At 38.6% G+C, this 11,595-nt stretch overlaps 1 protein-coding gene across 1 annotated transcript; it reads left to right on the top strand.

Annotated features, from left to right (window-relative positions):
• Positions 1-2,075: 2,075 nt before the first annotated feature.
• perm1a (PPARGC1 and ESRR induced regulator, muscle 1a) lies at positions 2,076-10,393 on the top strand. Its single transcript, XM_084721336.1, has 4 exons — positions 2,076-2,176; positions 2,821-6,605; positions 9,704-9,820; positions 10,089-10,393. Exons 2-4 carry the CDS (start codon positions 2,846-2,848, stop codon positions 10,202-10,204), a joined length of 3,993 nt encoding a protein of 1,330 aa, XP_084577462.1. The 5' UTR covers positions 2,076-2,176; positions 2,821-2,845; the 3' UTR covers positions 10,205-10,393.
• The last annotated feature ends 1,202 nt before the right edge of the window (positions 10,394-11,595 follow it).

Raw genomic sequence — 11,595 nt, 5'->3', positions numbered from 1 at the left:
ATGAAAATTAGGCAAATAAAAGCTGTAGTTACAGCCTGTGAAAGTGTGAGATGCAAATTCTGAATGTAGAGTGACACTGTGGAGGAAAACCTGGATGTGGTTGTTATGTGTCTTTACAAATGCAGGAATTCTTTCAAGTTCTGATAGCTTAACTTGCTAAAATTAAATTGAGACCTTTACTGTGAAGAATCTTTCAAATTCACCACTTTTCTATCTTGTTCATTCACAAACCAGCACCATCAGCAAACAGTAAATTCCATCATGTGAGTTTTTTTCCCATTGCAAATCACCAGTGGAACCCAATCATGATTAATCAATTCATTCACATGCAATTAAGGCACATTAGGCATCTGTTAAGTACAGTTTAACAGTCGATAATGAGATCAAGACTGATAGCTTATCTTGGTATCTTTTAGTGTCAGTGACATTTTAACAGCAAGGATGCTCCCGTAATCACATTGTCTTTACTAAGTCTTACTGATAGCTGTAAACAAAGGCTCAAGTCCTCCTCAGATAAGCTATCCTCCCCTAATGGTAGATTTCTTATTCAAGGAAGAACATTAGCCCTGAGTTTAGCCTGACATCTGCTCGATATTTGTACCTACCAAAGAGTTTAAGTATCTTCCAATGCTCGGCAGCGTGCTCATTTGTTAAAATTGAAAGTTGAATTGCAATAACAAAGTAAGTGTACGTATCAAGAAGACAGAGCCACTTAAAATCAGTTAACAACAGCAAAGCAGTCATAAGAGAGGAGGAAAAGATCATAAATATAGCAAGACAAGAAGTCAAAACCTGCACAGAAACAGGGAACCATTAATCATAGAAGTTCATACTTGACCTTTTGGATGAGTATTTTAATAAAAAAAAAAACACATCACACACATCTCTTTAATTCATCAGGAAGACGTCTCAATGGGGCCACCTATCTTGTGGAAAAAAGCTGCAGGGGATCCAGGCCAAAATCTATTAATTAACAACTTCTAAACATTTACTGTCTGATCTGATGGTTTGAGCTTCAAGGAGTTGGATGATACAGTAAAATGGATTCTTCACAACCTGGCAGCCAAAAGCAGCTGTTCTTATTGATCCTGAAACCCTTCATAATGAATTATTAAAGTTTAAACCTATTCCTTTTCTATCATTGAACAATCTCAGATTTATAAATATGCATTTTTATTTATTTTAAGTTTAACTGCCAGACAATACATTTCCTACTTAACTGAGAAGTCTATTCTCAGTGTATGTGAACAATTAGCTTTAGGCCTCCACATCACACTTCTCTACAGTTGGCTTCCAAATGAGCTGTGAAATCACAAAATCAGCTTATACCTAAACTAAAACTCTTAAACATATTGTAACTTTTAAGTGAGTTTGGGGAACAAATTCTGGACATACATTATGCTGCGCAGTGAAGCTCAAATATCCAAGTGAACGAACAATAAAAAGGAGTGGGGCTTCAGCTGTTAATAAAGCCATTAGTTACAACACAAATGCATTATGAAAATTTAAGTAAACATGATTTGTTTGTATTTCTGTCATTTAGGTTTAGACTTGTCTCACATGATGCAGCCCCGGTGTCATCCCCTGATAGCCCTGGCTCCCCTGCAGCGTCTCTGGAAAGATTCAGATCCACTGTCACTCCATGACATCACACCCAAGAGGTATCAGCTGACCGACACACACTTCGCATGATCCCTGTATTTGCTGAGGTCCCAAGTAATGTTGGAACAAGCAAAGGCTGCTGTGGGTACCGCAGGGTTTTGAGCTCTTTTCGCTTATTTGGCTAAATATCCTAATACAGAATGAATAAAAAAGGCCTAAAACAAACATTAATATCACCTAGATTATTTTTGTTACAGATTCCAGCAATTTGTAGCAAACCAGTATTAAAATAGCAAAAATACTGTGTGACCAGTTAAGCAGTTTGCTAGTGGTGAGTCTATTTAAAGTTCTGAAACCTTATGCCTCTGTTGGAGATAGCTAAGAACATTGCGTGTATTACGTGATCAGAAGCACCGCTCTATATTTATCAAATCGTGGTGCATGCTGTGCTGTGCTGCGTGCTCGTGCAAAAGAACGCCCACCAAAGGACGTTCAACATGGTGCTGCTGAGACTCCAGACTCCAGACTCACCCTTCACCTCCTGTAGACCAGGACCACAGCTGAAGCAGGACAGGTAGGAACCCTGTGTGGATGTACAATGGAAATCAAATACTTACACACTTGTTCTGTAAATACTATATGTGTCCTGTGACTATGAACATAGTAAACAGTATTTTATAATGCCTATTTGTGTGTGATGTATGTGCCATATCTCTGTAGTTCTATCTTATCTTGTAATGCATCAGACTTTCAAGTATTGAGGTTTATGTTTCTTATACATGGTCAAATAGCCCTGTGAATAAAATACAATAAAATAAAGCATATATGCATACAGACAGAAATACAGCAGAAATTAATATTTTAATTTTATTTAACCGACAGGAAGTTTAGCTTACTCTGTAGTTTTAGATTACATTACACCATATTATATTAGATCATATTATATGATATTGCTAGAAATTTTGTTGCAGTTTATATTTATATTTTTAATTGTGCGCCAAAATTATATGCAATTAAAATCCACATGCTTGTGTTTTTTAATTGCGTTAATGGCTGGATTAGTCTGATTTAGTTATCTTATGGCAGCTTAGAGTATTCATGCTTGCAAATTTAATTTTGAAAATGTTTAGTTTTATCATTACAAAATTTTGGTAAAGAAATTGAAAAAATGCAACTGGTGATTACTTCTGAAATATGGCTCTTTTATTGATTTTGCAGGTTGTATTGAGCCCTCAAAGTTAAAATGGAAGACTTTGAATACAGCGTGGAGATCTCTGACCGTGACTGGGAGTACTTCTTTGCAGAGTGCGAGCAGTGTAACCTGCTTCCTCCTTCATTAGCAAGTTTGGATGACTCTGGGATGAGTGACCTTGACGACACGGCATCCATTCTTGCTAAGAGGGCTCAGAAAGTCGAGCTAACAGCAGGCTTTTCAGAGGCCGACCGCCCCATCGACGGCCCCCCAGACTGTGAGGGCTCTCCTGTGGAGCATTACCTCAGTAAACACGGCGTCGGTGGAATGGAGAGCGTCCTCTCGGGCAGCGAGGAGGATATACACCTGCAGTGTGTCAATATATTCTTTGAAAGGCTGAAAAATGTTACAGAGGCTGAGAAGCTTGCTGAGCCAAGCCAAGTGGGAGCTGGAAAAAACAGAGAGGCAGCACAGGAGGAGGAGGAGGAGAGCTGTAGTGATGGGCAACAAGCCAGAAGCAATACTTGGCCAAGAAACATCCCCAAGTCAAACTCCCTGCCTGCCAGGGGTGAAACAGCAGTTGGCAAAGAGACCACAAAGCCTGTCGACACCATCAGCAACATAATGAAAACAATAAAAAAAGACGAGCCTGGGTCCAACATTTCCCCTGAACCTGCAGCCTGTAACTCAGTGCTCAAGACTAACAAATCAGCTCACCCTGAAACAAAGTTGTTCATCGTAAAGGAAGCCTGCACAGAAACCAAAGTAAATGAGGCAACACAGCAGAGTCAGTCTCATGACTCACCGGACGGGGTTGAAACAATACCTCACACTGACAAAGTGATAAAAGTGGAAATGTACACACCTCTGGATTTTAAGCAGGATCCATGGAGTAATCTGGAAATGGTGACAAATGTTAAGTGGAAAGAGGACCTGAATGTTTCACAGTCAGACACAACAAGCTCAAGCAAAACAGCGAGCCAAGAATCATCTCCATCTTCCTCTATCAAAAGGAAGAGGAGGAAGAAGAGACGACTCAGTGCTGAGCCAGCTGAGAGTGTGTATGGATATGAGAGGCAGGGTTTAGTCAGGCTGAGTGACTCAGAGGAAGAGCAGTACACATGGAGAGGAGGGACGGTTCTGTGTGTGCCCGAGGATACTAATTTATTATATTTAAATGATCCACAAAAATATGTGATGTCAACCACCGCCAGTAATCTCCCAGTGAAGTTATCGACTAAGGATCTTTCTCACTACGGTCCTCGAAGTTACAATCAATACCAAAATTTACCAGAGAGCATAGTCAGACAGGAAAGTAAAGAAACGCGCTCGACTGAAAATAATGCAACTAACAATACATCAGTAACCCCCTTGAGTCAAACTGATGACAGTGTAAGGTCAGCATCAAACAACAGTGGTAATGTGACACCAAATTTACTGCCATGCAGCAAATTACAGGTAGAAGAATCACCTGGACTAAATAAATGTCCTGGTTCAGGTACTGATGGTGTAAATGGTGATGCTTATGCAGGGAGTCTCCAGCAGTCTGATAAAATGAGTCACTCTACAATTTGTTGTCAAAAAGAACAATCAAGCACGGTAGAGGTTAAATCACTAACTCACAGTATTTTTCCAAGCGCCAAGTCAAGTGATCTTGCAGTGGAAGTCAGCCAAAGTGTCAAACTATCCACTGCTAAGTCAGTCCTGGCTGAAGAGGCTGGACATTCTGGCAGAGACAACCACACACTGTGTCAAAGAGAGGCTGAGCCCCAACAACAGCTGGAAATTGACTGTCACTACAAAGACCAATATAGCTCTACACTGGAAAAGACTCACTTTCTACTGTCTGCTGCGAATGGTATGAGTGGTTCTGACGCTCACAACATGAAACCCGAGCAATTGAAAACTAGAGCCAGTGAATTCTTAGCGATTTCCACTCAACCAATATTAGATACCAGCACTTCGCTGCCTGATAAATGCCATCTGTCTAAAGGTTCCACCAGTTTAGACAAACATCTTACAATACAGCTAACAGAGCATCCTCTGGTGCTTCACTCATTATCCTCACTGGATGTTTTGTTAGAAAAAAACTCAACAGCTGAAAGACCTGAAGTAGCAGAATCACAAATAACGCCTTTTCACAATGGGAATCCCCTCTCTGTAGAAATGAATGGCAAAAGTCAGAGGGAAACCAAATTGTCAGTGTCTGAAGACTTGCTAACAACTCCTTCAGACATTACACCACTATCATCCTGCTGTACTCTGGACACAGAATCTGTCATGTCACTCTCAAATGAAAATATCACGGATATGTCAGGAAGTTATTGTTCATCTGTCAGTCAAAGTGACTCTAGAGGTCAAGGAAAAAAAACATCACTGATACTGGCAAAACATGAGGAAGGAGAAGGACCCAAAAGCCAGTCAGTGTCAAGTGAAACAAAAGACTCAAAATGTGATTTAGTGCCCAAAACAGAAGATGTTGTCACACCTTCATCTGAAGCAGAATGTGAACCTGAAAAGGAACCAGATTCAAAACGGTCAGTGTTTGCCATGTCTTCCTTCTGGAGTGAGATGGAGAAGCTGACAATAAATGATATTCTGGGTTTACGGATGATGGACAAAGCTACAACACAAAGTGCTCTCCCACCCTTACAGGAAAGTGAGGAGACTGACGGGTTTGCGATGACAGATTCTGGATTTTTTACTCAACTGGATGAGTCCAAGCCTGAACAAATCGCCGAGGACACACTCAGCGACCTTAACTCTGTAGAGTCAAGTGTGGGTTCAGTCTCTTCAAGAGGTTTTATGTGGGACAGTGAACCTGCCCCGGTGAGTTTTGGTGCTGATATTTACACTGAGAATATGTTGACATCTGTTAGTGACATTTCTCAACCACCTGGAAGCGCTCAAACGGGCCTCAGAAAGATTTGTAAAAATGTAAGTGTGCACAATCTACCTGCCCTGGAGTCTTTCAGCTACACATGGAAAAGCCAAACTTTACAAACCTTAAATGAAGGAGGATTAGAAAAAGTAGAGTATCTCACTGATGGACACATGCCTAAGCAAGACAAAGACATGGACTCTTTAGCTTCATCTGCAACGGACAGCTACAAAATCTCTTTCACAGATATATTTCAGTACCTCTTTGGCGGAAAGCAATCAACTCCCAGCCAAGCAGCCCCAGATAACATATCCACCTGCTACATTGATGGGAATTCTGTTCCTGAAACTTATGATCATTTCTTCTCAGAATTTGATACAGAAAGCTTTTTCTACCCTATTATCTCAGCTGATCAGTCCAAAGACAAGCTGGTTCCTGTCTTTTCCTACTCCCGCTCAGCTCATAGAAATCTTCAGTTCCCTGAGGCTTATGATCACTTCTTTGCATCCTCGTCTTCTGATGATTCTTCTGTGGAGTCTGATGAAGAAGATAACTGCGCTCCTGTGAGGGTGGTGAGCAGGTTCACCCGCACATCGAGCTCATCTAAGCTTTGTACAGACATGTATGATAATTTCTTCTCAGATAGTGACCTCAAACAGAATTTCTTTTGGAAAAATGCATTCTCCTTCAGGAATGTTAGTTTTACTGGATCTACAGTCCAAAAACAGACCCTCTCAAACTCTCTTGTGCCTGTGATGCAAAGAAGTGGCAGATCCCCTCGAAGGACAGTTCATCCCATAAATGCTCTAGGAAATCAAGATGTGATGTTTTCTGATCCACTTCTGATGCACCTGGAGGACAGGATCTCCAGACAACTAGCTCAGCAGCCTTTCAGATACGAGGACTTGCAGACGGCTGTTTCAAATCCAAGTAAGTCCAATTTCACACAATAGCACAATGATGGATCATTATAAATCAGAATTAGGTTTTAACACATGCCAGTACAGTCATTGTAGAGTATCATACAGTGGTAAAAAAGTATGAATCCTTCACTGTAGTTAAGTAGAAAGTATTCATTCAGCAACAGTTTTGAGCGGTTTGTTGACACCAAATTCAGATCCTGATCAAATCAGAAAATCTTTAATGTCCAACACAAAGCAGGGCTAAGTTAAGTCAAAATGTTTATTTTCATGTGCACATTTAAAAACAAGATTTGCTGCACAAAGAAATTCCTGTTCTGCCTTCCACTCTGAATGCTGTTGAACAAAGTAACACAAGGTATAAAACATGAAGAAAAATGTAAGAAAAATAAATATGAAGATGGTAGGAGAGATAAAGAGAGAGGAAAATAATTTAAGTATTTGAGGAATGCTGTGTATGTTTTACAATTACAATATACAGTTTTAAGTCCAAAGTGCATGACATCTATGGAAGGTACGGAAAATTAAATAAATAAAACCAAAAGCACAACATTCAAGAGGGGAGTACGCAAAGATGTCTGCCATGGGGGGCACTATCCCTCAATGTGTTTCTACAATACAACTAGGGATGCGCACGATTAGTCGACTAAACGATTAAATGTCCGCACCCAGCTAAGGTTAGCACTGTGTCCTCTACCCGCAGACACTGTGACCCTCTTCGGTCTGAAAAGGTGAAGCATTTATTGAGTTTTGTCATGTTTTGTACATTAATGTGTAAGCCTTGCACAGCGCAAAGTAGCGCGCATTTCAGTGGCATTTAAAGTACGATTTGGCGATTGTAGACTGTGATTAACGTCTTCAAATTGCTCTTAATACACAGTATTTCTTTCGGACAGTGTTTAACATTTTAAATTAATAGATTCTGCTAAATTTTAACTGCTTTCTGAGTGTTTTCTTAGTGTTAGACTAGTCGATTAGTCTAAATTAGATCTTGCGTTTAACTGACAGGGAAATTAGTCGCCAGGAACATCCCTAAATACAACACACAATTTCAGATTCCATTTAGAGCTAAATGTTTCAATTATGAGGATCTGCAATGGAATATGCTAATTAAAGTGAGTTGTTTTTGTGTGGTACGAATTAGATCAGAAAGGTGTCAGGATTTTAATCTCTGAGGCCTTCTACACTATTCTAAAACTAAACTGATTGAACTGATCTCTTACTTGTATGTAACAGATGCAAAAATGCAGAGGGTACTTTGGCCCATCATTTTTGGATGTGTCGAAAACTCCATAATTTTTGGTCTCTTATATTTACTCCACTCAACTGTTTTAATAATAATTTTGTCCCCTGATCTGGAAACTGCTTGTTTGGATATTCCACAATTATGAAACATTTAGACCATGACAGTCGTATTGTATTGGTGTATGGAATGGGGGTTGCCAAGAGGTGCATTTTGAAATTGTGGAAATCTGATTCTAATATGGCATAATGCCTTTTGTGGCTCCAGAGGGAGAGCTTAATGTTTGTGACTGTGAAAATAAAAAAAAGTCTGGGAGAGTCAGGAGAGGAGGATACTAGAATAACACACCGGAATATAACTTTGTACAGCTGAATTGCATTGTTGGTAATGTAGGAAGTTCATATTTTTGATTACTATTACTACTACTATTGTGAAACCCATCTGGCTGCAGTCTCTAACAAAGCTAATACAGATAGCTCTGACTGGCACTTTAATTATATGTAAGTATACCTTTAAAACCCCTTTGGTGATGATACTGATTTACTTTTGAATTAATTTACTTATTTGACATCAGACTGACTGATCCACATACCGATCAAGATATCTAAATTCAAGTGTCAGAAGTGGACTGGAACTGAAAAAAGTGGAAGTGCATCTCTAGTATTAATAATAATGCATTCAACCTCTCATTAACCTTTAATAACTCTTTATGTGTTTTCCTCACATGTGGACAGTTGTAATGTACAATATGTCATCCACTCAGTCAGCTGTTACAGTCATGACCGTGATGGACTCTCTTACCTCAGCTGTCAGAAGACACTGACGGGACTACTGGCATGTAGTAGTGAAAGCCAAGAGGAATGGTTGTACGTGATAACTTGACTTCACTCAATGAGCGTCCTGTCTAAGCTGCCTGTAGAGCGCTCTAATTTATGTTTGGCTGTGACGAGAAATGAAGATACTTTAACTTCATATGAATGTAAATCCCTCTTCTTAAACTGCCAGTGGGCTTTAATTAAGATAATAACTTACAAGTAGTAGCATCTGAAGTTCAGCAGTTGGCTGTGAAGATTGTCTTTAAGACTGCTGGATTCATGATTTTAAATAGCCTCAAGCAGCCTTGTTTGTTTGAATATCAGTAATCTGTGCAAGTGCTAGGATTTGACCGGGTCACACTGTGACACAACAGGAAATCCCAGCATACTACTGGAGGCTCGTGCTCAGCTGTTGGTGTGTTTTTGCCAGTTATAATACCCTTGACTTCTTACTGGACTCCTCTATGGATTACTATTGTCATATCGTGAGACACACTTATATTATTGTCATTAATAATAAACTTTATTTAGATTGCACTTTTGTAAACACAGTTACAAAGCGCTTTACAGTAAAATGGAACACATTCAACACAAAAAGAATAAAACAAACTGAAATCCATAAAAACTAAACACAAGGAGAGTAAAACAACAAAATTAACAAAAATCAATTTCAAAAAGTGTTGTTTTTTTTTTTTAAGTGAGTTAAAAGATGAGACAGAGGTTATAGCCTCATTCTCCTCAGGCAGGTCATTGCACATCTTTGACTACAAATCAATCAGGAAAAACACACCTGAGGCTTTCAGGGAGCAGGATGGGACATAGGGCATTAAAGATCTGCTAAATAACTTGGAGCCTAGGCCTCTCAGGGTTTTGTGAGTAATTAATAATATATTGAAATCGATTCTGAAAGCAACAGGTAAGTGCTGTAAGGAGGCCAGGATTTGTGAGATGTGGTCATGTTTCTCAGTCAACATCAGCAGCAGAGTTTTGGATGAGCTGGAGATTATGGTTCAAGGTGTTTTCTCTAACACACTGTCACTTTCTTTGAAGGATTGGATTCCTCCCTGCTGCCTCTCAAACAGTCAGACATGTGTCTAGTTTGTATTGCATTTGCTTCCTGGGTGCTGAAGACTGCAAACCCACAAGTTGGAGATGCCTGGAAGGCTGGTATGTGTGTACATATATTGGATTAATGTATTTTAATCTAACAGAAAACCTGCAAATGTTGCTGTATAAAAACTGAAATTACAAAGCAGTTGCTTATTAAGTCACTATGTTTCTATTCATGTTAAATTTAAGTATTTCATATTGAAATCAGTTAATTTATATTTTGACGTATTGTAATGACTTACAAAATGTCTAAATATTGAGATAAAATCATTAAAGCACTTGTAAGTACCCTGATGACTCACTTTTCATTTGTGTTTTCACACAGTTCTTCTGGCGAATGTAAGCGCTCTGTCAGCCATCGGATACCTGCGTAAATATGTCAAGATGGAAGTGGCAGACAGTGAAAGGAAATTGCAGATCACCGCCCCGTCTGATTCTTGACATCTAAATACGTCACACTCAAAATGAGACATTTTCCCCTGAAAACCTGATAAGAGCCAGTACAGGACCTCAGTCTGTCAAGAAAATTGTTAAATGGTTGATGTGCTGTTACATGTTCACATTGCATATTTGCACTATGATTTCATTTAGTAGAAGTGGTTTTGTTTTTTGATAAATTAATTTAGTAATTTTAAATATCTGAGCAAGTATTCTCAGAAATGAAACCACTGAAGACAAGGTGAGACATATATTCATGAGAAAGAAGGCTTTAGACATTTGTAAATAAGGTTTCAGTATGTACTGTAAGAAGATTAGAACAAGGTTCAGTCGGAGGTGTACAGGGTTGAGATGTTAGATGTGAGAAATGGGTTAACTTTACCGTAAGTTTGAGTCTGCTTTTATCCAAAGTAACTGTGTTAAATATTTCTAACAATAATTGAACATATTTCAAAAAATAAGATGATATGACATCTATTGTAATGTCAAAATGATAATTTAACAAAATACTGTTACAGAAATATAATTTATTTGGGGGACTGTATTCTGTGCCAGTATCAGTTTCATCTGTATGAAGGGCATTTTATTTTCATGATAGATTATTTATAGATGACTGTACAGTATTTTGTGATTATGGTTTGCCCTGTGAGCTGTTTGTTGTTCAGTTTAACTCCAGTAAACAGCATCTCTTGAGATGTGTGCTGTGTGTCTCTTTTTATGCCATAAAGCACTCAGAACTGGAAGTGAACCTTTTTAACACTAGAGGGCAACGTAAGCTCATGTAAGAACCTGAAATTCCACAGCTGAGTGAATGAAGTTATTTACACCTGATTTTCACTATGATGATGATGATGATATCACTATTAGTTCAGTTAGGTATTTGTTAGCATAATACACACATATAATGCATAATATGCTTATTGAGAAGTATTTACAGGATATCCTCTCCTCTTTAAAATTGTGTATATTATTCTCCAGCAGATGGCAAAGTTGAGCTACAAAAGAAAGTGTCCTGCTGTTAAGTTTACAAGGCACTCTTTCAATATTGTCACAACACAAATACTCATCTGATTAAATTTTGATGCAGTTTGGAAAAATAGTGCGTCTCACCACTGGCTAAAGCTTTTCATAATGCCACTGATTTATCAATGGGGGCACTACAGGAACAGGTTTGATCAAAAAGACACTTAAAAAAAATTGTTAAAAAGTTGTTAAGAGTTATTTTAGGATTTCATTTGCAAGAACAGATAAATACTGTTCTCAAGATGAATAAACTGACACTAGTTTGATATTCTCTGCACAACACTATTTATGAAAAAAAAACATTTTTGGATTTCTTTGATTAATATTAACGTACCTTTGAGTGCACCAACAAACATTGTTTAGGAAAACAA

This window comes from Lutjanus erythropterus, chromosome 6 (assembly GCF_056507025.1).
Source record: "Lutjanus erythropterus isolate fLutEry1 chromosome 6, fLutEry1.hap2, whole genome shotgun sequence".
Lineage (NCBI taxonomy): Eukaryota > Metazoa > Chordata > Actinopteri > Lutjaniformes > Lutjanidae > Lutjanus > Lutjanus erythropterus.
The sequence above is the reverse complement of the archived record's forward strand: the minus strand, read 5'-3'. Positions and strand labels throughout refer to the sequence as shown.

Excerpts from the sequence above, each read along its gene's own strand:
- perm1a (XM_084721336.1), top strand. The coding sequence starts at position 2,846 with ATGGAAGACTTTGAATACAGCGTGGAGATCTCTGACCGTGACTGGGAG. Across the intron at positions 6,606-9,703 it reads GACGGCTGTTTCAAATCCAA|GATTGGATTCCTCCCTGCTG; the intron begins GTAAGTCCAATT and ends CTTTCTTTGAAG. Across the intron at positions 9,821-10,088 it reads TGGAGATGCCTGGAAGGCTG|TTCTTCTGGCGAATGTAAGC; the intron begins GTATGTGTGTAC and ends GTTTTCACACAG.